The sequence below is a fragment of the Mesoplodon mirus genome, assembly GCF_964341445.2.
Source record: "Mesoplodon mirus genome assembly, chromosome: 4".
Classification (NCBI taxonomy): Eukaryota; Metazoa; Chordata; class Mammalia; order Artiodactyla; family Ziphiidae; genus Mesoplodon; species Mesoplodon mirus.
The window spans coordinates 102,636,187-102,663,229 of record NC_138979.1 but is presented as its reverse complement, the minus strand read 5'-3'; the positions used below and the strand labels follow the sequence as shown (position 1 = coordinate 102,663,229).

The following is a 27,043-nucleotide window of genomic DNA, read 5'->3' as shown; positions in this document are numbered from 1 at the left end:
AAATCAATTTATCTTTGCTAAACTGGGACCAATCAATTAGGGCAGAAGTCAGCATTTTCTGTTGCCTAGGCTGGCTCAGACTTCCCAGACAACCCATCCAACAAAATTACATAGGGAATAAAAAGAAATGTTATAATCATTTAATCATACTGGCAAATTTGACAAACTGAATACTGAAATTTGTAATCCTCACCCATCAATAGTTAGAAACTGTTTATTGGAGTTGTATCTATTTTCTGATACCTTCTGAATAATAATTATTCAGGTAGAAAATCATGATTGTGATTCTGATGCCTGTTCATGCCAATCCCTTATTGCAAAATCCAGAATTTATTTACTTTACATAAAAATACCAAAAAAATCTAACCCCAAATGTGCATCATCAATCACTTTGCAAATATATTTTTATTTGCTTTCTTTTGCTGAGCAAAAAGAAGGTAGGAAAACATTTATACACATACATGACCGCGGTCACCAAAGGCAAAATAAGACAGTCTTTGAATGTATCTTTCAAACTCCTAACATTACCCCAGAGACAACAGAAGCTACAATATAAGACTTCAATCTATCTTCTGCCTGTTGTTTTATATCATAAGTTCTTGATATAAAAAGTTAAAGCCAAAAACCAAGAAGTCTATGCACAGATGCAGGAGAGCTCTGTTATTTATAAACAAGATGGCTCAACCACAGCATGTTGTAACAGGACACAGACTACTGACCACATGGCTTTTTTCATTGGTTATACTATTCATATACCCAGAGTTTATGAAAAGTTTGCACACAGATAACAAATGAAGGATCTGTCTTACAAACACACAGAATGTTACAGTACAGGCTTAAATCTGATTGTTCTAATTTACAGCTGCCATGATCCATTCATTGGGGGAATTTTCTTATCCTCATTCTATAGATAGTTTACATCAGAACTGCATCAGGTTTCTGAGTCAAATAGAGTGGTGCCACAATCAAGAGATAATTGAACTCATTTTAGAAACTTGCCTTTGGAAAATGGAAAGTATAATTTCAAAACACAACAAAGCTAATCCTCACCATCAGAGGTGAGGACTGCAGGCTTTGTTTCATCAGGGATAAATAATAAATACATTATCCTAACTCTTCTTGAGGTCTACAGTAGGAAAAAAAAACCTTTTCCACACTGGCAGAAATTTGCCTTAGAAATGGAAACTTTGTCCATATAGAAATATAGTTTAATTTCTGGCTGAAACAGTAAGTGGCACTTTAGGGGCATTTCCTTAAGAGGGAAATTATAAAATTTCTACTTTTTGGAAAACTTTCTCAATTGAAGTACACCGCATGGTTTCTGAATTTCTCTTTAGCTGCAAGGAAGACTAACACAGATTATTAAATCTTGCCAGTGATCCATTAGCTAAATTAAATTTGGGGGGGGGGAACACCAAATACAAATTGTAGAAGAGCCAACCAACATATAAGAATGCCCACAAGGGGCTTCTCTGGTGGCGCAGTGGTTGAGAGTCCGCCTGCCGATGCAGGGGACACAGGTTCGTGCCCCGGTCCGGGAAGATCCCATATGCCACGGAGTGGCTGGGCCCGTGCGCCATGGCCGCTGAGCCTGCGCGTCTGGAGCCTGTGCTCCACAGCGGGAGAGGCCACGACAGTGAGAGGCCCGCGTACCATTAAAAAAAAAAAAAAAAAAAAAAAAGAATGCCCACAACTGCTTGATGTGACTTCATTTATCAGGTGGATGAAGTGAAGTGGGACAGATTATGAAGGGAAATACGTTTTCTGGAACTATTAGCAGAATCAGACACTTGGGGTGAAGAAGCATTTCTTTAGTGTTCTGGAACATAAAATAGATTAATCTATGTCTTTTTTTTTTCCTTTAAGCATATGTTCATTAATTGAAAGAAATACTCCATTAAGGAATATTTTATTGATGTATGTGAATCTGGACACGGAGCAAAAGACCCTCCAACCCTTCCCCGGCCCTCAATAAGGTCTCCATCATTTTGAATCAGTCTTCATTGCTGTCTTCATTCGTGATTCCCCCCAGGCAGAGTTGGAGCTCACAGTAACTGCCAGTTGAATCCAAATAACATCTGATTAGTTTCCTGGCTCCTAGCAATCTCTTCTATGATGCAATGCTGCTGCCACGCCAACTGGAGCTTCCGATACCGCTCACGAGATAAATGAAGGGGGTTGCCCCTCCTTCAGGGGGAGAGAAAAACATGTAAGCTTGAATCAAAGAACTACTACATCTTTATTGTTTAAATTAGTCTGAACTTTTGAGATGTTCTTGGAACTGGGAGGAATCACCTGGACAAGGTTTTAAACGGTATATTTTCCCTTCACCACTGATCACTATGAACTTGATAAGTTACTTAGCTAATGAAGAAGAAACTTACTCCTTGATTATTCAGAAAAATAGGTCAAGTATACCATGGGCATTATGGGACCCCATTTAAATGGCTAGAAAGGTTTATAACTTGAAGCAGTTCTATTCTTTTTTGAGTGGTTAGCCTGAGTAGGTCTTTAATGGCTTTCTGGCCTCTTATAGTTTATCCAGCTTTGATTTCTGATCTTTGGACGGCAGAGGTTAGGTCTGAGGTTTAACACTAAGTCCTCAAATTATACGCTGCTCCTCAGAAATACTTAGTTATTATTGTCTTTATGACACAACAAACTTGCTGGTGATTAGCAAGTATTTAAATAAAATTACTCCACACCAATTCTAAGGTTGCACAGTGTGTAACACTGTATAACAGCTAATCCAAAATGACTGAAGTTTGGCTGTTGCCAATGATGGAGAACTGTGAAACTCTCATCCCTGGGGCACTCACATGTCTCAGCTGGTTGGGTATTTTCATATTGCCTAACTAACTTAAAAATTCTGCTTCTTTGTACCTTTCTGGAACAACACAGGCCTCTTATCCTCAATCATTAACTACTTTCACCCAGCTTTTTCTTCCTGAATCCAAAGACTTTCTCTATGCAGGTCAAAAGCTGTTACAATAAAAACAAATCTCCGTATGAACAAAGAGGTTCCAAGCCTCATCTAATAAGCCGATTCATTCTGAATAATATATTGGGTTGATGAAAAAGTTCGGATTTTTCCATAAGATGTTACAAAAATCCCGAACAAACTTTTTGGCCAACCCAAAATTTCAAAAGAACAAACTTTTAAACAAAAAGAGCTTATGGTAAGGGGATCTAATCTTTATCTATATGTACTTGTGGGACCATTGTGGCCTTACCTCCTTCTTCTCATACCCATGAGTGGTACTCCAGTTCCTAACACCAGCGAAGGATACAGAAAATTACAGGATTCTAAGCATTTTTGCTAATGTTTAGAAGCAAAGAAGGCTGACATAGCTGGCTAATAAAAAGTTTCAAGTATTGCAATGGAAACAATGAATATCCATTTTAAACCAAACTCCCTCGCTGGATACTACAGATTTCTTTCTTTTATACATCAGCGTCAATTAAACCTTCTAAGAATTCTGAAGAAAGGTTGATTAAAAATAATAGAGCATTCAAACATTAGGATGGCGGGTGTCTAAAAATTTTGGAGAAGCACAAACTTGTTGAAAATTATGTGTTACATTTAGGATGGCATCATATTTAATATTTTCAATTTATAGCTATTTAAAAATATATCTCAGTATTAGCTTTTGTGTTTAAAGAGCTGCCACCATCCATGTACAATAATGTGAGTAAAATTTTAAAAACTTACTTCAGGCCAGGGTCTGTTTCTCCATATTCATCCAAATAAGGGGCTGGATAGGCACAGCCTCTGGCTTTACCTTCAACCAGGACTACTCTACATTCTCTGATTCTAAGGGACAAAACAACCAACAGAAATATTACTAAGTGCATGTATGCAAATGACAGGCACTGTGTCAAAGTTAATCTAGAGAAAAGACATGGTATCTGTTAAGAATTCAGTATAAAGACAATATAGACAAACAGACTAAATCGTGTTTTGTCTAAATAAAAGAGAATGAACATTGCTATTTTTGTTGAAGCTATGGGAAAGGATCAATGGATTTAGGGAAATGGGATCAGTCAGTAATACTGACTAAATATACTGAAGAGAGGAAGGAGCTTATCCTATGTGAACCCTAGGTACCCTGGAAGATGGTGGCTGGGGTTGTTTCTGTCCTATTTCCTGACCTATGACCTGGAGCGGGGGAGGGAGCTTAACAGAAGAATAGAACCACATCTCCTAGTCTGATAACCCTGGGCCAGAAAGAAGGTCATCTATGGAAGTGTCAAGCCTTTTCTGGTTAGAGCCAGCCTCCAACAGTGCACATTATAAAGAACCACTGTAACCCTGAAGATACTTGGGACTCTTACAGCAGAGAAATGGAAAAATAAAAAATAATGTTCGTGTACATAAGAGATAAGTACTCTAGAGAGAAATTATAAAATAAACAGTTGGAATAGGTAGTGGGTTTACTTGCTGTAGGTACCCTAGAAGAAAATAGGTGTTTGGGCTTTGCTTCCATACACTTATTCTCCTTGTTCCAACAGATGCTGATTAGCAGTGATTACATATTCCTAGTGAGTGAGACGTTTGGGTTTATATAAACAGAAACTAGATTACATGGGGAGAATGGAAAGAAAAAGCACATGCATCCACTTTGAATTTTTTCTCTCAGGAAACTTGCATTTTTCTTTCATAAATATGAAAGACTATTGATCTGCTCTCAGTCATTTGCTAAGACACCAGGGAAAACAATGGTTGGCTGGTAGAGGAAGTGAAGCAAATTAAAACATTCAAAGGACAACATAAAGTAACAATGTACATATCCTTTGAAAATACAAGTTTTAGGATTCTAAACTCTTTCACTATACCTGATTTTTACACAATACCAGAGTAATCAATATAAAGCCTATCATATTTCACATTTCCATTTTTTTTTTACCATCTTTATTGGAGTATAATTGCTTTACAATGTTGTTAGTTTCTGCTGTATAACAAAGTGAAGCAGCTATACGTATACATATATCCCCATATCCCCTCCCTCTTGCATCTCCCTCCCACCCTCCCTATCCCACCCCTCTAGGTGGTCACAAAGCACCGAGCTGATCTCCCTGTGCTATGCGGCTGCTTACCACTACCTATCTATTTTACATTTCATAGTGTATATATGTTAATGCTACTCTCTCACTTCGTCCCAGCTTACCCTTCCCCCTCCCTGTGTCCTCAAGTCCATTCTCCACGTCTGCATCTTTATTCTTGTCCTGCCCCTAGGTTCATATATATGTGTTAGCGTACAGTATTTGTTCTTCTCTTTCTGACTTACTTCACTCTGTATGACAGACTATAGGTCCATCCACCTCAATACAAATAACTCAATTTCATTTCAAGTCTACCATATTTGTTTAAGGTTTTCCACAAATAATGAAAATGTGAACAGATTGCAATTTTTAACTCCTTATTTTTTAAACTACTTACTTCATATTTTTTAAACTATTATTTACATTTGAGAAGGTACTTAAGTATTTTTTCAAATGCAATTGCATGTGAATAACAGGTCTATGCTCTAACTTCTGACAGATCATATCCTATCAACATACTGTCCTGCCATAATGGCCTCCAGACTGGATTCAGATTCCCTAAGTTCATTATGAAGCTTCCTACTTACTTTAGGAAAATGCAGACTCCAGCTCCACAGTGAAGGGCATGAAAAATGCAAGCTCCCACCTCTTCCCCATTCACAATTTCTTGGCAGCAAATGTTCTGAGAACACAGTATGGCTCCGCAGAAAAGACAGAGGACAGGGTGCTTTCGCTCATCATCTGCAGACCGTGGGCACCTCAAAAGGGAAGAAAACATTCAATATGGTGGAGAAATAATAAAAGCATGATATAATCAGTTAGCAGTGTTTTAGATGTATTAGTAGTGTTTTCATCACTGGCTGCTTTGCAGCAAAGAAAGCTCTTAAAACACAAGGAAACATTTAATTAGATGATTCCTCTTTAATACTTTTCCTTAAGAAGGTAACAAAAAGTCTTCTGATTAATTCATAGTAAGAAAATTTATTTTTAAATATGCAGTGTTCTGCGAATTCCCACAAAGTGTGGCACTTAAATATGCCTTGAGATTGAGATGCATTTAGAGAATCCAGTCTTCATCTGACATGACCAATTTACAGTCAGCTTCCCCCTCTGGATTGGTTTAGTCAATCTTGTGTCCTCATTATTGGAGCAATGACCTTGAAGGTGTACCAATTACTGCTGTTGTTTTAACCACAATTTTCAGTAGGGGTTTAAACACATTTCCCCCACTTCTTTGAAGTATTGAGATCTTTAAGGTTGAAAGGGGAGACTGCAGTCTTTGAGTTGATGCACCTTTCCACCTGTAAAACACAGCCAAGTCTTGGGAAAGAAAAAGTGACAAAGTTTACTTGTTTGAACCAAGTAGTACTATGAGATCTGGCCATTTGACACGGTGGGCATGCTAGAGCCTTGCTATAATGCCCCCAAGAGGGGTATCACTCTCTGAATTAAAGTGATAATGGCTATCTTTGTAAAAGAGCTTCTTATACTCCTATCTCTGCTGTATAATGGACATAAAGCAAGCATCAATTTGGACAGAAAAAAATAAATGCAACCCCAGGAGAGATCCATTGATGTCCACAGTTGGGTCAGAATAAAGAGCACCAAAACGAATCTCTAATATGGTATTAACAGTTTATTCTCTGATGCCCACTTTCTTAGGCAAGATAAGAAAATCACTATTCTCTACACAGGAGCAGAGGGACTCCCTGTATAGGTATTCCATTCCTGTCTCCTATAGATGAGGGGGTTATTTTCACTTCCCGGGCATTGCTCTTTTTGGATAAAGCCAACATCTTCTTTAACTTTTAGCACAGGATGGCTGAGTCCCATCCTATAGAGGAAAATGGGAGTGATGCCCCTGAAATACAGTCACTGACCAGCCACCCTCCTACGCTAGAGATGACTCAGTCTTAATGGGAACTAGTAGTAACAATAAAACTGGAAGACAGCATAAGATTTATTATCATTTTTACTTGAAACCAATAAGTACTAATATCATTCAGGAGCATCGTCACTGTGATTAATGATTAACACTCTTCTCAGAGCCAAGATACCCTTGAATGACTAGACAACAATATCTATTCACAGGGTGTCTGTGATACCAATGCAGCCCTAATATTAGGAAAATCACTGAATTTGGAGCTGGATGCAGTCTCTGAAATCATCCAGCTAAGTTTTGGAGGGCTGAGAGGTAAAGTGATTCAGTCACTTCTTTAGTTGGCTGACCTTAATCTGCCTGAGACAAGCAGCAAGGGAGCTGAAATTGAGGTCAATTCTAACTGGTAATAGAGGCTGAACTATGGGCTGCCCAAGCCCCTGATGGGCCAGTTAAACCCCCTGGCTTTGTGGCTCAAAGCAATGGTTATAACTAAATAAGAGAATTTCCTTAGTCATTCTGTAGGCTGGTGATTCTCAGAGTGGGCCAAAGAAGGGCTCTTCAAGCCCTTAAGATGACCCTGAACTGCAATCTCTCCTTTTGAGTCCTTCAAATGACAGCAAGTTATTTAACATATAACTAAAGACTAAGTCACCTTGTAGATCAAGGCAGTTAACTGGAATTATTAATTGGTATCCTTAAATTTGAGAGTTAGTTGTGTTTACTGAGAGCTCTAATTAAGTTTACTAATAAGTTTAGCTGTTGCACAAAGCTTAGGAACATTACAAAACGCCTAACTGAGCTTTGGAATTTCTGCAATTTGGGAAAACAATGCCTTGTCACCAGTACGTTATCAATGGAGTCTTGAATAGCTTTGATTTTCAAGCTACTGAGATTCTTGCCTTTTAATTACTAGTTACTGCTAGTTTCATGTCATCATTATCAGTCTGGTTTGCTATGGGTGATGTGTGATGCTACTGGATTGTCAAGGATACAGAACTGCATCAATAATAATTTTGGCTTATTATTTTCAAGACGATGCATTGTGATTCAAATATGAAATATTCACAAACCAATGGCTGAAGCAGATACAAATATGATTTCTCCATTCAGTGACATTTCACTGGTGGTGTGCTGCTCATTAATTTATGCTATTCAAATAACTTGCATCATATTATAGAAGGCAAAACAAAAATTACTGTTATTGAACATAATTTTATCATATAGCATCATGGGTTTAAGCTCATGTTGTTCTCTTATAGAAGTAACTAACAGGTAATTCATACATGGTATTAGCAATGAGCACAATGTAACTTGTTTTTATTGCTTCTCACTAGTCTTTATCAGCTTTTTTGATTTGAAAGTGATCAGTGAAAGGGAAGACGAAGATAAAAGGAAGTTTGAGAAACACTGCTTTAGAGTAGTGTTTAATCTGATTGAGGTAGGAGGAACATGGTGCCAGAAAAGGCTAAGGGGTATATTCCTCTTTCCAGTACCTAGGCTTGCACTTTGAGTCACAATGTTACCTGTTTTACTGTTATAATGGGCTTCCATATAAGACTGTGTTTGAGGGAAAAAAAGTGTTCTTCAGTGTTATTTCAGTGAATGAATGTGGTCACCACACTGTAATGCATGTAAAACAGTGTTTAAAGACACATGTATAAAAGATATTTCTAAGACAGCTACTTGCTTGGGAAGTTGAGAACAGTGCGGTTCCTCTACCAGAACAACTACTGATCTGACAAGAACTGTCTCAAGCAATTATTCTGGGAACTCAGAGTCAGGACAAACACTTGCAGTGTCCAGAGGAGTGCTTGACAAAAATGAGGCTAGTACATTTCAGCATTCTGTGTAGTGGTTACCATCCCTTATCCCCCAGCCCCACAGCAGGTAGCTATGGGGGTGGCTGCCCACAATCCTGGTGCAGCATGCTGGTGCCAAGGTGGGCAACAGGGACCTTGTCTTCAAAAATTACGGTTGTATGTTTAGTTTTGCCTGGCAGTTCACTGAGGGCCTGGCACAGAAACTGACCATTGTTTCAGCTCCTGTGGGCTGAAGCAGCTTCCTTGGCGGTGATGGGAGTAGAGGGGATTTAAAGAGGCAGATAGTCTTTATATCTTTTCTTCTCTTTTTTTTTTTTCTTATTGCATCCAGGCATTTAAGGAAATCTCTGTCAGTTACTGGCTGATCACAGAGATAATGGAACAGAGACTTCAGTGAACACACAACGAATAGAGTCTTTGCAAAAATAGTTTGGAAAAGTCACTAAAACAAACAGGTAACTACAGCCTTATCAAGCAACAATGGCAATTCCTGGGATGTGGTAAGAATCTGATTTTCAGAGTTATTACGTTACAATACTCAAAATGTCCCATTCTCAACAAAGCTTACAAAGAAACAGAAAAGTATGGCCCATTCACAGGAAACAAAAAAGAGACTGACAGAAATCATCCCTAAGGAAGCCCAGCCATGAGACATAATAAACAAAGACTTAAAATTAACTCTCCTAAATATGCTCTTTGAAAGAAACCATTAACAACAACAACAAAAACCTAATGGAAATCAGGAAAGTTGCAGGGTACAAGATCAACAGACAAAAATCAGTTGTGTTTAAATATACCAACAGGGCTTCCCTGGTGGCACAGTGGTTAAGAATCCGCCTGCCAATGCAGGGGACACGGGGTTCGAGCCCTGGTCCAGGAAGATCCCACATGCCGCGGAGCAACTAAGCCCGTGGGCCACAACTACTGAGCCTGCGCTCTAGAGCCTGCGAGCCACAACTACTGAAGCCCGTGCGCCTAGAGCCCGTGCTCTGCAACAAGAGAAGCCACTTCAATGAGAAGCCCGTGCACCGCAACAAAGAGTAGCCCCTGCTCACTGCAACTAGAGAAAGTCCGTGTGCTGCAACGAAGACAAAATGCAGCCAAAAATACATACATACATACATACATACACCAGAAATGAACAATCCAAAAAGGAAATTAAGAAAACAATTTCATTTACAATAGCTTTCAAAAGAATAAAATACCTACGAATAAATATAATCAAGGAGGGAAAAGTCTTGTACACTGAAAACTACAAAACATCACTGAATGAAATTCAAGCAAGCCTAAGTATAGAAGGCATCCATGTTCATGGACTGGAAGACTTAATACTGTTAAGAAGGCAACACTCTCCAAAGCAATCTATGGATTAATGCAATTTCTATTAAAATCCCAATTGCCTCTTTTGCAGAAATGAAAAAGCCAATTCTCAAATTCCCATGTAATCGCAAAGGACCCCAAATAGTCTCAACAATATTGAAAAAGAAAAACAAAGTTGGAAAGCTCTCATGTTACAATTTTAAAGCTTACTACAAAGGTACAGTAATTTAAAAATGTGGTACTAGCATAAGGATAGACTTATAGACCAATGGAACAGAATTGAGAGTCCAGAAATAAACCCAAACATCTGTGACCAACTGATTTTCAAAGTAGGTGCCAAAACTATTTAATGAGGGGGAAAAAAGAGTCTCCAAAAATGGTGCTGGGACAACTGGAAACCACATGAAAAAAAGAACGAAGTTGTACCTCCTACCTTATTCCAAAAATTAATTCAAAACAGATTCACAGCCTAAATATAAGCTAAAACTATAAAATTATTTGGAAAAAACATGGGAATAAATCTTCATGATCTCAGATTTGGCAACAAATTCTTAGTTTTGATACCAAAAGCACAAGCAACAAAAGAAAGAAACATAAAATGGACTCATACATCAAAGGACACTATGAAGAATATGAAAACACAACTTATAGGAGGAAATATTTGCAAATTAAAATCTAATAAGGGTTTAATATCCAGAAAATAAAAAGAACTCTTACAACTCAACAACAAAAAAGATAGTCCAATTATAAAATGGGCTTGGGATTGCCATATATACACTAATATGTATAAAATAGATAACTAATGAGAACCTGCTGTATAGCACAGGGAATTCCACTTCGCTGTACAGTAGAAACTAATACAACATTGTAAAACAACTATACCCCAATTAAAAAATAAAAAAATAAAAAATAAAATAAATGAAAAATAAATAAACAAAATGGGCAAAAAACTTGAACATACATTTCTCCAAAGAACATATACAAATCTGTAACAAGAACACAAAAAGATGTTCAACATCCTTGATCATTAAGGAAATGTATATCAAACCACAGTGAGCTACCATTTTTCACCCACTGGGATCGCTTTAATTAAAAAACAAAAAACAAACAAACAAACGAGAAAATAAAAAGTGCTGGTGAGAATATGGAGAAATAGGAGCCCTCATACGTTCTGGTGGGAATGTAAAATGGTGCAGCCATTGTGGAAGACAGTTTAATGGTTCCTCAAAATGTTAAACATAGGCATTACCATAATGACCCAGCATTCCACTCCTAGGTATATATACCCAAGAAAAATTAAAATATATGTCCAACCAGAAACTTGTACATGAAAGTTTGTAGTAGCATTATTCATAATAGTCAAAAGAGGGAAACAACCTAAATGCCCACCAATGGATGAATAGATTAATGAACTTTGGTATAAACGTACAATGAAATATTATTTAGCCAAGAAAGGAATGAAGTACTGATACATCCTACAACTTGGATGAACCTCAAAGACATACTAAGTGAAGAAAGCCAGACACAAAAGGTCATAGACTGTATGATTCCTTTTATATAATATATCTACTATAGACAAATCCATGGAGACAGAAAGCAGATTGTCAGTTACTACAGAATCGGGAAAGAGCGGGATGGAGAATGATTATTTAGTGGATGCAAGGTGTTTCCCTGGGGTGATCAAAAAGTTTTGAAATTAGAGAGAAATAGTGGTTGCACAACATTGGCAATATACTAAATGCCAATGAATTATACAAAATTGTATGTTATGTGATTTTCACCTCAATTTTAAAAAAAGATTGAAAATCACTGTTACAGAGGATGCTCAGTGGTCACTTTTAAAAAAAGTTTGCTAGTGGGGGTGAGTTTGCAAGCTCAAAAAAGTTTTAAATATATATTTCTTCTTACCTGAAATGAGAAGCTTGATTTAGGAGGCAGCTATAGTCATCAGGAAGCTCTATCAAACTATTTCTTTTTCTAGGGTACCTAGAAATATAATTTAAATGGTAATTTTATTTTATGAGTAAATAAGCCCAGATCAAAAACAGACCAAATAACAGAAGGAAGAATGTTTTAAAAATAATGAAAGGAGGGGAATTCCCTGGTGGTCCAGTGGTTAGGACTCTGTGCTTCCACTGCAGGGGGCATGGGTTTGATCCCTGGTCCGGTCGGGGAACTAAGATCCCACAAGCCGTGTGACGTGGCCAAAAAAAGAAAAAAAAAACAGTTTAAGGATTCATATTTGCAATCCATAGTAATTCCTACTGTTGACTAGATTAAATCTAAACTTTTCAGCCTAGAATTCCAGATCTTTCATCAGCTGGTTTCCTCTTCAAACCCAACTCCTACTATCTCCTAAGACTAAGTTGTTCTAGCTATATTTCTATACTGTCTAGGAAGGTAACATAATGTAGTAGTTAAGAACACAGACTTTGAAATCAAACAGGCCCGGTTACAAATCCTGAATTCTCTGACACCTGACAAGTCACTGAACCTAACCCTGTATTTCCTGGTCTGCAAACTGAGAATAAACATATTATACTTTCTCAATCACAGGGCACATCATCAATTTAGTAACACATTTCCGGGGGGAGGCGGGGTGAGGAGAGAAACATTAAATACTCATGCTGATTTAAGAAATGAATAGTATCAAGGAACCTCAAAGGGCTGTTGAGAACTCAATAAGATACTGAAGTGAAACATAATATACTTAGTACTTGTTACATGTTTGCAAATGTTATTCATTCTCACCATACTAATACGACAAAAGCCTTGCATGCATGTCCTGGGGAAGGTCATCTGAATAACATGAAATTCTCTCCTCAAACCCCAGTCAATTCAAATTCTACTATAATCTCTTCTGTGTTCAGCTAAAAATTATCTCCTCTAAGACTAAACTTACATCATTAAGAATATTTACTCTTTATATTTCTATAGCATTAACAGTATATTCCATATATTATTATACTGTATCTCATTTATGTACACAATTAGACTATAAACTACCTATGACCAAAAGCTGTATGTATTGTATCTTTTAACTCTCTCAGAGTATTTTAGTTTAGTACCATGCTGGGGAAACAGTAGATGTCTAAAAGGCACACGATGACTTCTGTGAGATTAATAGTGCTAAAATATGTACTCATCTTTTAAACTCTTCTTTTCTTAGTGATGTGAATACTACTGCATCTGAGCACAGGAGGTGGATCTATAATCTCTAAATCACTAAAGTTGGGTTAAGTGGTAGGCAGCAGCATATGCACATTTAAGGAGAAGCTGAAAGGAACTCAAGGGGTGAAAACAGATGAGAAAAGAAGGTAGCAAATGCACACTGTCTCACAATGTTTGCTTTAGCCATAAAAAAAAAAATTGTGCTGCTGTTAGTATTTAAGGCTGGGGTCAATTCCTCTGCTTGTTTATTGACGCAATGCAATTTGAATAAAAATCAGAGACTGTACATAATACAAACCAGGCCCTGGAGGGGATGCAAAGAAGATAAGCATGCAGTTCTGGCCACTGTTGAGTTTACTGTTCAGTGATTTACAGTGTTGGCCGGGACACACATACACACACATGAACAGACACATATGAGAGGATGTGTTAGGATAGGCTTCAGGGAGAAGGTAACATTTAAAATGGTCCTTGAGGGGGATTTCCCTGGTGGCGCAGTGGTTCAGAATCCGCCTGCCAATGCAGGGGACATGGGTCCAATCCCTGGTCTGGGAAGATCCCACATGCCACGGAGCAACTAAGCCCGTGCACCACAACTACTGAGCCTGTGCTCTAGAGCCCATGAGCCACAACTACTCAGCCCACGTGCCACAACTACTGAAGCCCACGTGCTCTAGGGCCCGCTGCTGCAACTACTGAAGCCCGCGCACCTAGAGCCCATGCTCTGCAACAAGAGAAGCCACCGCAATGAGAAGCCTGCACACCACAACGAAGAGTAGCCCCTGCTCACCACAACTAGAGAAAGCCCGCGCACAGCAAGAAAGACCCAACACAGCCAAAAAATATAAATAAATAAATAAATTAATTAATTAAAAAAATTGTCCTTGAGGAAGAGATGGATTTTGATTAAACCATAATTTAAGGGAGATGGGGGGCTGAAGAAAAGTTTTGCTGGGTAGTCTCTAAGCGTATAGAAAGGAAGAGATGGAGAGGAGGGAATAGTTCTAGTTATATCTTTATTCTCAAAAAGAAAGAAAGTGGTTTATATGAATACTGTCACTACCCTCTCATTTTAATACACTAGCAGCTCCAAGAAGCCTTTTAACAGGTATGCAATAGCTTAAGGAACAGGTGCTGGTGGTGTCAAACAACTTAAGAGGGAAAGGACAGCCACTCCAAGAAAAAAATCAACTGTATGAAGAATCGAATTTCCGGCAAAGACCTAACAGAAATGTAAGAAACAATGTGCTGAGTGAGAATGAAGACAACAGACTAGAAAGCATGCTCATCAACCAACTACTTTTGGAAACATAACTTGTAGATGGGGAAGGACTGAGAAGTAAAACCAACCTGACCATGGCGCTTTTTTGCTTCAGACAGTTTAGTAAGGCAGGGTCTGTACACCATCTATATGGGGAGCAGAGAGAAAAAGCAAATAGGTCATCACAACTTCAGTGGAATATTCATGGAGCCATCCTCTCCAAACCTCTCTGCCCCTTCTTTCCATGTGCCCTCGGCTAGACTTATTTTACCTTACATCTTGTCCCCCTTTCTTCTCCCTTTCTTTTCTCCCCTTCTTTTTTCTGTCTCTTTACCCCCCTTTTATTAATTTCTTTTTTAAAAGGTTATCTATTACTAGAACAACAGAAACCACTCTGAGTATTTTTTTTTTTTTTTTTTTTTTTTTTTTTTTTTTTTGCGGTATGCGGGCCTCTCACTGTTGTGGCCTCTCCCGTTGCGGAGCACAGGCTCCGGATGCGCAGGCCCAGCGGCCATGGCTCACGGGCCCAGCCGCTCCGCGGCATATGGGATCCTCCCAGACCGGGGCACGAACCCGTATCCCCTGCATCGGCAGGCGGACTCTCAACCACTGCGCCACCAGGGAGGCCCTACTCTGAGTATTTTAACAAGAGGGAATTTAATACTAGGAATTGGAAATAAAGGTGACAGAAGGGCTGAGAAGCCAACCAGGAGTCAAAAAAGGCAAGGCAACCCAAAGATGAGCCAATAACAGGAAGCTACTACCCTTCCCAGGCTGGAGGAACAAAATAATATTTTTGGAGTGGTTTTGTTGGAGCTCAGGGTCACTGGTGGATGCTAGAACTACAGTAGACTTGTCTGGTGGGAACTAGATGTTCTGACATCCAGTAGAACATCAGTAGAACTGACAGTAGCCATTGTCAGGGATGCCCCACGAGGCAGAGAGAGGTGGTCTAAACACCAGGTTTCTCTCTTCCTCCTGACCTCCAATATCTTACCAGTGCCTCCCACAGGCTGAAGCCAACAGACGAGGGAGACTGGGAAATATGGCCTACAGAGGTCAGTTCCCTGCCTTTCAGAGCAGACAATGAGGAAAGGCTCTGAGGCAAGCAGAGCCAGGAATGGTACAGACTTTGTTTCCAAGTTTGAATTTTTAACATTAAACTAGAATAGCAAGTTAAAAATGTATTGACTCCAACAATATAAAAGTAAAATTAGTATAACCTACTGTGATTGCATTCAACACAAAGCATGATACTGATTTTTTTTTTGGATTCATTTTTATCACACTGAAAATCAGAATACCTCATGAGAAATGAGAAAACACAGAAAAGAACCCAAAAGAAGAGGTGAGAGCACAAAGAAAGGTGTCAAGAGATGGGCAGACATTCACACAAATCCTGACATGGGCATGCAGGGAAAAAGACACAGATTAAGAAAAAGGAAAAAGAAAAAGGGTAGAAAATTGAAAAGACTATAAAGGAAATCATGGGTGTGATACTGTGACTGATAACATTAAAAAAGAGGCAAGCCCCAAATGGAAGTTACTTGTGCTAAGCCCACATCCATCAAACCAAGACTTAACACCTAAACCTAATTGCAGTTTCAACCTTCCCCAGAAATGAAATCTTTACCCATTGGTCTGGAATTTCCCGGTCAGTACCAGTGAGGTAATCTGCCTAACAGATCCTTTTGTCCCGCAAAGGAAGGTTACCTTGCCTGAAATAATCCTTTTTTCATTTATGACTTCCTTGTCCCACCTCCTTGCTGACTATAAAAGGCTCCTTACTACTTGCTAGATGGGATGCTGCCCATTCATGAATCATTTAATAAAGCCAACTAGATCTTCAAACTTAATTTTTTTAAACAATAATAAATATATTTGGTCTCTGACCCAGTTCCTGGCACAGGCGGGTCAGCACAACTTCAGCACTGAGCTTCCAAAACCCTTGGAATTTCCTAAGTGATATGAGTGAAAAAGGTGTCTTTTGTTATGTTAACAAAGTGGCTTTTGAACAAAAGGATGAGGGCTGGTAGCCAGGAGAACTAACCAGTGACTAGAGGGTTGGAACTTTCAGCCACCCCTTACCCACCAGCCTCTGGGGAGGGAAGAGGGCTGGAGGATGAATCAGTCGCCAACAGCCAATGGTTTACTCAATCACGCTTATGTAATAAAGCTTCCATAAAACCTCTAAAGGACAGGATTTGGAGAGCTTCCAGGTTGGTGAACACGTGTCGATTCAGGGAGAGTGGTGTGCTCAGAGATAAGAGTGTGGAAGTTCTGCTCCCTTTTCCTCATACTTTGCCCTATGTGTTGCTTCCATCTGGCTGGCCCTGAGTTACATCCTTTGATAAAAAACTGATGATCTAGTAAGTAAAACGTTTCTCTGACTTCTGTGAGCTGCTCTACAGACTAATCAAACTATAGTCTTTTGGTGAGCACAGGTGACAACCTGGACTGTGACTGGCTCTTTCTGAAGTATGTGGAGGTGGGGTCATCAGTTTTATGGACTGAGCCCTTAACCCATGGAATCTGACAGCATCTCCAGGAAGACAGCGTCAGGACTGAGCTGAATAGCAGGACACCCAGCTGATGTTGCAGAATTACTTGCTGGATGCGTGGGAAAAACAACCCTCCCCCCGCAACAAGTATTGGAATTGGATGCCAGAATCTTTAATGGGGGAAATAAAGTTAAGAGTAGCACGATGAGAACTGATTATTAAAATGATGGTATATGTCAATTATATCTCAAAAAAAAAAAAAGATGGAAAATGGTGGCAGCAAAGATAGGGTAAGGAGATTGGAGGTTTGGAGGGTAGAGAGTGATCAGAAGGGCCAGTAAGTAAAGGGGTAGGAAGAAATTTTTAATAAACAAAAGACACACTTTTCCACAGGAAACTTAACTAGATACATCTTTGATCTACCAAATGACCTTTATTTCCTCCTCAGCCACCCTGCTGAGATATGTGCTACCATACGAGATATGCTACTATTGTGGCCCCACTTTGGGTTCCTCCGATGTTTAACTGTGACTGTAGTGCTGCTTACAACAGGATCTACCCTCACTCCACCCACCCCCACCCCATTTAAAACTGGGATGAGATAGCAGCTGTGGGGAAAATAAGCACCATGAATGGTAGTCATGGTGGAACAAGCAGAAATTCCAGCTGCCCACTGCTGCTGGTCTTATCCCCAACTCCGTATGCGTGTGAATTAGGAATCTTGTATATTTTTGCCACCCCTTCAAATGATGCTAATCAATCTAAAAGCTTAGCAAATATTTTTAATTTAACATTTCCAAACTGTATAATAACCCAATAATGATATTTTAACCCCACAGTACCTCTGCACGAGGGGCCTTACAGTATCCCAATATTTCTGGAAAAGCAGGAACAAATTTGTGGGTAAAGATAAATAGCTACAGAGCGCACTGTACTCTCCTTCTGCAGGATCTGCAAGGAAATAAAAATACATTTAATAAGTACATTATTCTTACCTGGTCAGCAATAGAGTTTCTACATTGTTTATGCTCATTTCTATACTCTGTCTACACAGAGTATACTTTGTACTCTATAAAACTGTGGGTGACAAGACACAGTGATTCTTTTTTTTTTAAATTAATTTATTTATTTTACAGTGATCCGTTTAAATCTGATTGAGTCATTCTCCTGATCAGACTTCTCCAACATCAAACCACCACAAAAATACAAAATACAGAAGTCCTTATTGTGGCATAAAGGCCCTACCTGATCTGGACCTCATCTCCTACCACCCTCCCCCTGTTCAATAGGCTTCGGCCACTCATCTCTACTATTTCTCGACTATGTCAAGCAAAGCCTTTGCAGTTATTGTTCCTTCTGCTTAGGAATACTCTTCCTTCAATCACCCGCCCAGTTCAACCCTATCTCCTTTTTCAATGTCCCTTTGCTCAGTATCTCCTCACAAACAAGGCTTCCATGACTCTACCCCAGCATTCTCTACTCCCATGACCTGCTTTATTTTTCTTTGCAGCACTTATTACCATTTCACAGTATACTATATATATTTATCTGTTTGTTTATATTTCATCTCCTCTCAGTAAAAGAAAGGACTTTATCTTATACATTGCCATACTACAGCACTGACTAGATAATATATGATTTTTTTAAAAAATGAAAACAACAGATCTGTACTGACAACCACTTGGAAAGTAGCATCGTATTTATACAGAATCAGAACCTACATCTAACAAACCCTACTGAACTGAGTTCAAGATATAGAACCCTCTTAAGGCTGACCTGAGAAAAGGACAAAAGAATGAATCTCTGAGCAAATTTGATGACTCTTCCAAAATCACACAAATCTTCTGATTTTTACCCATACAAAGCCACAAGGAAACCTTCTCTACCTTGATGTAGATTTAAGGCAAGTAAAGGAGAAAGGAAATGATTCTGTTACTCAAATACACATAGCCTTGGTTTATCACAACAGGCCTTTCCCAGCAGCATTTTAACTCTTTCATAATAGATACAGTCATATGTTCAAAATTCAAGAGACAGAGTATATAATAAAAATTTCCTCCTACTTAGCCAAACAGTTCTCTTCCCTTAAAAGCAATCAATTTTTCTAATTTCTTGTATACCCTATCCATTATGCTCTGCATGCAGGCATTTTGTAAGCTCAAGTACAAAAACTGTACATAGATAGGAGCCATGAATAGGTTTTGCAGACTGTGAGGCTAATCTGGTTTCTGGCCTCACCTTTTACCTACAACAGGGCAGGGGCACACACATGTTTGGAATGAACACTGATGAAAGAGGTGAGGAATGAAGTGGTTTTGCCTGGTCTCACCTTGTATTCTTGAGGTTGAAGGTAACAAAAAAAGTCTTTTATTTACTACTCTGTGATTTCATTTTCCTACTTACTGGTAAATAGTTCTTCAGGTGGAGTTACTCCAAGTAAATAGTGGAAAAACAATGCAGCACAGCGAAGATAAGGGATGATGCCATTCTTCAACGAGACCCATAAATACCAGCCAGGAATACCACACCCAATGCAGCTAAGAGGCAATAATTCCAGAACAGAACAGAATACAGATCAGACTAAAACCTAGACTGTAAACACATCCCCTTTCAAAAACATAGCTAAGCATTAAATAATTTCTTATCCATTTAATTAAAAAAAAATTTTTTTTTTCCAGTACACGGGCCTCTCACTGTTGTGGCCTCTCCCGTTGCGGAGCACAGGCTCCAGGCACGAAGGCTCAGCAGCCATGGCTCACAGGCCCAGCCGCTCCGCGGCATGTGGGATCTTCCCGGACCGGGGCACGAACCCGTGTCCCCTGCATCGGCAGGCGGACTCTCAACCACTGCGCCACCAGGGAAGCCCTAATTTTTAAATATTTAAAACAAAATATTTAACTAGCTGAAGAAAACCACAAATCTTGCATTTTTTACCAGGTAGACGTTTAAGGCAAAGAACTACATTTTTCTTTCTCCTAACCCTTGTAATGAAATGTGGAGCAAATATATTTAGCGATAACTAACCAAAGCAGCCAAGTTAGCTTAAAAAAAAAAAAAAAAAAAGTTAATACTTTCCTGATTTCTGTATTAAAATTGGTGATTTGCAGGGCAGTGAAACTAATCTATATAATACTATAATTTTACAACATAAAGAGTGAACCTTAATGTAAACTATGGACTGTAGTTAATAACAATGTATCAATACTGGTTCAACAGTTTAACAAAGGTACCACACAAATGCAAGACGTTAATAATGGAGAAATTGGTGGGGGGAGGGAGGAAATGCGAACTCTGTACTTTCTATGCAACCTTTCTGTAAACCTAAAACAGCTCTAAAAAATAGTCTATTAACATAAAAATAAATACACACGCACACATATTCAGTACTTAAACTAAAAGAAAAAAGTTGACTGGCGAAGAAGATGAAAACAAAGAGCAGAACTTGGCAGCAGATGAAGCACAGCAGAGCACTCTATTGTACCTTTGGTTTAACCTCTGCATTGCCAATATGTTTCACATGTTACTCACAGCAGCCTTAAAAAACCTCTAGGTAGTTAAGTGTATTAACTGTATGAATTGCTTTAAAAGGGCAACTTATTTTCAACTTTTTACATTTATTTAAATTCTAACTGCTGCATATTGTTAAAATTCTATCATCTTTTGCCTATGTTCCCGTAACAGTTTACAAGAGTAAAGATGTGTCAAAACTTGTTTTAGACTCAGAAACAAATTAATGGGTAGGTTTTACTTGTTGTTATTCCAAAAGCCTTTTAACTGATTTTTAAAAACTGGAATTAAAATGGTTAAAAAGTTATACTGCCAAACAACTGAACAAAGATGTGGAATTATAAAAACAATACTGAAATAGACTGGACTAATGGACTGTTACTCACCCACTTGTATACTGAGAAACTTCTGCCAAGAAAGAAGATGCAGAACGAGCCTCTTCACTCTCTTCTTGAATTTGTGCAAGGGGGAGACCTGAAAAAGAAATTCTGAAAGATAAATCTATGAATTTGCTATTCAATTTATCAATTAAACCTCAATTTCATGGTTCCAGGAAAATAAGCAATGTCAACTCAACTGAGGTTCTTTCCCTTGTTCTCAGTCTAAATTGTTGATCCTGAATATTAAAACTGTTACATAAACTTTAACAGTATGTTAGCTAGAGAAACAAATAGGACAGAATCACAGCCTTGCTAAACATGATGTTTAATAAATATTTACCTCATTATAACATGACCAGGTAAATAAATTAGTGGTCATCTACCTGCTCTGGGTTCCTAGCTGTCCTGGCTAGCAGGTAGAAATTCAACCTCTAGAAAGGAAAGTAGGTTGCTGTTCTGCCTTCTTGCTCAAGCAAAGAGACACATAAAAAGCATCTTGTGGGGTTATTTTCCTCCGTAATCTATCCTTAACCTTTAGTAGGACCATCCTAAACCTTTCCAGCAACTGCCACCTCTCCCACTTAAGTTAAAATTCTGTGTAAGCCACTGAAGTTCCCTGAACTTTAGTTTTATTGTATTAAAATGGGGATAAAAATGCCTACCTTCAGTCTGCTGCAAGGGATGGGTACAGCACATTTGAGTAGTACTCTCGTTTTAAAAGTATTTTGTTTATCCATTAATTCATCTGAAAGGCCACAGTTAAAATTACCCTGAGTCTCTTACCTTGAATATTGCCAGTTCTTTTCCTTTTTCAATTAAGGTCTCTTTAGAAAATATACTTTTTTTTTAAAGGAAAATATATCATGAACTCATACTGATATTTCCAATTTAAATGGAAGAGTCCAATATTTGTATGACTTTTTTTTTCAGTATGAGGTAAATTTTACATACAATAAAATGCACAAATATTAAATGCACCATTTAATGAATTTTGACAAATTCACACACCCATGTAACAAGATCTTTTTACATTAATAAACTTTATTTTTATTTTATTTTATTTATTTATTTTTTTGCAGTACGCGAGCCTCTCACTGTTGTGGCCTCTCCCGCTGCGGAGCACAGGCTCCACGCACGAAGGCTCAGCGGCCATGGCTCATAGGCCCAGCCGCTCTGCGGCATGTGGGATATTCCCAGACCGGGGCACGAACCCATGTCCCCTGCATCGACAGGCGGACTCTCAACCACTGCGCCACCAGGGAAGCCCAATAAACTTTATTTTTTAAAGCAGCTTTAGGTTCACAGCAAAACTGAGAGAAAAGCACAGATTTCCCATATACCCACTGTTCCCAAACACCTACAATCTCTCTCACTATCAGCACCATTCACCAGGACTGGCACATTTGTTACAACCTATATTGACACATCATTATCACCCAAAGTCCATAGTTTACGTTAGAGATAATTCTTGCTGTTGTACATTCTATAGGTTTTGACAAATGTATAAGATGTATCCATTAGTATAGTATCCCACAGAGTAGTTTCATTAAACCCCAAAAACCCTCTGTGCTCTGCCTATTCACCTCTCTCTCCCCTAACCCTTGCCAATCACCACTGGTCATTTTACTATCTCATAGTTTTGCATTTTCCAGAATGTCATGTAGTTGGAATCATACAGTATGTTGCCTTTTCAAATTTGCTTTTTTCACTTAGTTATATGTATTTAAGTTTCCTCCATGTCTTTTCATTGCTTCACAGCTCATTTCTTTTTAGCACTGAAGAATACTCCATTGCTTGGATGTACCACAGTTTATTTATCCAGTCGCAAGGACACGTGGGTTGCTACCAAGTTTTGGCAGTTATGAATAAAGCTGCTATAAACATCTGTGTGCAGGTTTAGTGTGGACATGGGTTTTCAGTTCATTTGGGTAGGTGCCAAGGAGTGTGACTGCTGGACTGTATGGTAGGAGCATGTTTAGTTTGGTTAAGAAACTGCCGAACTGTATCTCAAAGTGTCATGGACTTCATTCCTACCAGCAATGAATGAGAGCTCCTGTTGGTCCACATCCTTGCCAGTACTCAGTGCTGTCAGTGTTCTGGATTTTGCCCATTCTGATAAGATGTATACTGGTATCTCGTTGTTGTTTTAATTTGTAATTCTCTACTGACACCTAATATTAAACATCTTTTCATATGCTTATTTGCCATCTGGATATCTTCTTTGGCAAGGTGTCTGTTCAGGTCTTTTGTCCATTTTTAACGAGGTTGTTTGTTTTCTTACTGTTGAATCTTAGAGGAGTTCTTTGTATATTGTGGATAACAGTTCTTTATCAGATGCATCTTTTGCAAATCCATTCAACCAGTTTGTGGCTTATCTTCTCACTCTCCTGATAATAATCTTTTGCAGAACAGAAGTTTTGAATTGTAATGAAGTCCAACTTACCAATTATTTCTTTCATGGATTGTATCTTTGGTGTTGTACCTAAAAAGTCATTGTATACCCAAGGTCACCTAGGTTTTCTTCTATGTTATCTTCTAGGAGTTTTATAGTTTTGTATTTTTATTTATTTATTTAAAAAAAATTTTTTTTTTTTTGTGGTACGCGGGCCTCTCACTGTTGTGGCCTCTCCCATTGCGGAGCACAGGCTCCAGATGCGCAGGCTCAGCGGCCATGGCTCACGGGCCCAGCCGCTCCGCGGCATATGGGATCCCCCCAGACCGGGGCACGAACCCGCGTCCCCTGCATCGGCAGGCGGACCCCCAACCACTGTGCCACCAGGGAAGCCCACTGTATTTTTACATTTAGGTCTATAATCCATTTTTAGTTAATTTTTGGGAAAGGTATAAGATCTGTGTCTGTGTCTTGCATGTGGATATCCAGTTGTTCCAGCACCATTTGTTGAAAAGATTATCTTTCCTCCATTTGTCTTTGCTCCTTCGTCAAAGATCAATTGACTATATTTATGTGGGTCTATTTGGGGGTTCTCTGTTTCGTTCCATTGATTCATTGGTCTGTTCTTTCACCAGTACCACACTGTCTTGATTCCTGTAGTTTTACAGTAAATCTTAAAGTCACGTAGCATCAGTCCTCTGACTTTGTTCTTCTCCTTCAATACTGAGTTGGCTATTCTGAGTCTTCTGCCTCTCCATATAAACTTACAATCAGTCTGTTGATACCCAAAAAATAACTTGCAGGGATTCTGACCGGGAGATTATTCATTTTTTACGTAACTTTTCTGAATTTATTCTTGTGTGTCTTCCTTCTTATATTGAAATTTTGGTTCCCAATGACATTAACACAATCACTTATTTGGTTTAAAAACTGCCTAAAATAATTTCAAAATAACAATATTAGTACTAGTGATACCACTAACTGAGCTCAATTTAAGATTTTTTTTTGTAGTTCTTCCATTATCAGAATATATCCTACTAGGGAAGTATAGTTGAAATACTGTTTTTTAAAATCACTTCAGCAATAATTTTCTTGATACACTTGTTAGGTTCATTTGTTGTTTTCAATTGTCAAAAAATTATTTTCACCAGATTTTTTTTTAATTAAGTATATTAGGGTTCTAAAATCAACTACGTTAAAAAGACATACACAAGAGTCTTTGCTCAAAGTATTGTACTCTTTACTTTGTCCTAGAGGCAACTCTTTTTAGTTTTCGGTTTATACTTCTGTTGTTTCATTTATTAAAAAAATAAGCAAGTATGAATATATGTAAGAATGTATACGCATGAATACACATAAAATACCTCACACAAAGGTATATACTAAAACTAGTGTTCTGTACCCTACTTTTGTCACTTAATAATATATCCTGGAGATCACTTCTTCAATAGATCTTGTTCATTCTGTTTTATAGCTGCACAGCATTCCATTATATGGATATACCATAGGTCATTCAACCAATCTCCCAGTTTTTTGCTATTCCAAATAATGCCACAATGAATAATCTGTGCTTATTTCCTTTCATATTTTTGCCAGTAGAGCTTTGGGGTAGATTCCTAGAAGTGGGATTGGTGGGTCAAAAGTAATGCATATGTAATTTTGCTAGATACTGTTCTAAGGTCAGTTTAATTATCTGTCCTCTAAATTATTTGAACTTTCAGTAGCCTTTATTGATCACTGATACTCAAAACCCAACTTTGCTTTCTATTAAGAGCAGAGTCTAAAGGGACAACTATACCACAATTCCATGATATTACTCATGTATCCTCAAATGAACATTCATCCAAAAAATATTTATTGAGTTCTTACTGGGTATAACAAAAGTTGCTAGACACTTGAAGCTTATGACGGAAGATTTTGAAATTTGAATGTTCCCTATTAAAGAAACAGTAGGCATGGAGGAGCAGGGAGAAAGGAGAAGCAGCGAAAGGAGTGGAACAACAGTAAGATATAACTATAAAATAAGACACTATGTGATAAATGCTATAAAATGAACAAAGTACTATCATTCTAGCTGGAGGAATCAAGAATGTTTCATAGACAGGCTTATCAAAAGGCTGAAAGTATTTAGGTAGGGACAAACACTGGAGAGACTAATCCTTAACCTTGAGATTGGGGAATATGAAAAAAAAAAAAAAAAAAAGGAAAAGCAGATCCAAATGGTCTCCCTGTATACCTAGAGAGCAGCTACAAGTTAGAGAATCAAGTGGTTGAGCTAATTATTCCTGTCACAGTTCTTCTAACCTTTCCGTTTAAACAGCATCCGTAAAGAAACAAATGAACAGTCCTTCAATAAGAGACATAATACAGAACTTAGAAATATATAAAATGATTAATCACAAGCATAATTTATTTTGCCAATAAATCATAGGCAAATGTTATTTACAGTTAACAACTGATGGGCGCTTTACCTGTGTCTGTGGTAAGAAGTATCTGAAGCATGTGTGCCATGGTGATCAAATGGAAGAGATAAAGGTGGTTATAGGAAGAACTAATTGATGAAGGCTGCAGATCAACAGCATCATCCCAATACAAGGATGGGAATGCTAACACAGTACCCACCTATGAGAGAAAAGGGACATCAACATGGGTAACAACAAAGACCAACACAAGTTAATCTCATAACTAAATGTAAAGAACACCAGATCCTGCACTGTTTGTGTGTGTTTTTTAATAACCACCATATTTTTCCTAATTATTCAACAAGATATTTTACAATATAATATACCATAAATAGAGGACAAATGTCATCACCAAACAGATTTAACCCTTTGCTGGGTCTACTTATTCTAGTTCTAGGTAGTGGTCTCAACCCTGCGGTTTTAGAAGATTCAACATTACAATCCTTGGGGAGCTCTTAAAATAACACTGATACACAGGACCCACCCCAGTCCAATCAAATCATAATCCCAGGTGGTAGGGCCCATTTACCAGCATTCTTTTCAAGGTTCCCCCAAGAGATTCCAAAAGATAGGGAGACAACCACTGGGTAGAGGATACTGGCTAACCTTGCATCCACAAACTCCATGCTCCCAACTTCACCATGGCTCTCTCTAGAGAACTCGCTTTGAAGGAATGGAATCTTCACAGGGATGGAAAAACTGTGCAAGAAACTCACAAAACAGTTGCCACCCAACCATAGGTGTTTTTGGGGAAGCCTGGATGCACCCATGGCCTGGTCCCTATCACGAATAATTAATGATTTTAAGACAGCTCACCCCATCATTCACTGCTTAGAATGTAAACAAGATGAGAAAAAGAGGAAGGGGGAAAATACATTATTAGAAAAAGTTTGCTTGTATAGACACTAACTAAATATAATCAACTGGAATAAGACCTATTACAAAGTAAAGGGTAAATGTGTTTTCATTTTTAAAGTGATTTTCATGGTCTCAGTCAAATCTGTATCTATTTGTAAAGGGAATGGACAAAAGAGACTAAACTTTGAACACTGATAATTTATAATCTTGAACAAAGAGCATAAATTTCAATGAGGAAGACACACAAAATTCTAAGTTTGAGTGACTTAAAAAAAAATTTACTGAACACTTACCAAAACATGAAATAGATCTACAGATAGAAGGCAAGGTGTAGCTTCTGATTTTAGGTTAGGAAGAACAACTAAAAAACAAAAAAACCTTAATGTAATTCAGTCAGTCATATAGCAATGTAGTTAAATATAATGCAAGATATAAACTTCTAAAAC

At 38.3% G+C, this 27,043-nt stretch overlaps 1 protein-coding gene across 2 annotated transcripts in view; it reads right to left on the bottom strand.

Moving 5' to 3' along the window:
- Window positions 1-1,697: 1,697 nt before the first annotated feature.
- The window catches only part of UBR1 (ubiquitin protein ligase E3 component n-recognin 1), a 165,911-nt gene continuing 140,565 nt past the window's right edge, over window positions 1,698-27,043 (bottom strand). Inside the window, exons 38-47 of one of the 2 annotated variants that reach the window (XM_082619146.1) lie at window positions 26,891-26,958; window positions 25,749-25,899; window positions 20,892-20,979; window positions 19,402-19,535; window positions 17,841-17,949; window positions 14,587-14,643; window positions 11,974-12,051; window positions 5,631-5,801; window positions 3,713-3,814; window positions 1,698-2,187 (exon numbers count right to left, since the gene is read on the bottom strand). In XM_082619146.1, the coding sequence (XP_082475272.1) occupies window positions 2,046-2,187; window positions 3,713-3,814; window positions 5,631-5,801; window positions 11,974-12,051; window positions 14,587-14,643; window positions 17,841-17,949; window positions 19,402-19,535; window positions 20,892-20,979; window positions 25,749-25,899; window positions 26,891-26,958 (1,100 nt within the window). In that variant the 3' untranslated portion in view covers window positions 1,698-2,045. The remainder of the gene's footprint in view (window positions 2,188-3,712; window positions 3,815-5,630; window positions 5,802-11,973; window positions 12,052-14,586; window positions 14,644-17,840; window positions 17,950-19,401; window positions 19,536-20,891; window positions 20,980-25,748; window positions 25,900-26,890; window positions 26,959-27,043) is intronic. The other variant, XM_082619147.1, reaches the window with a different exon arrangement.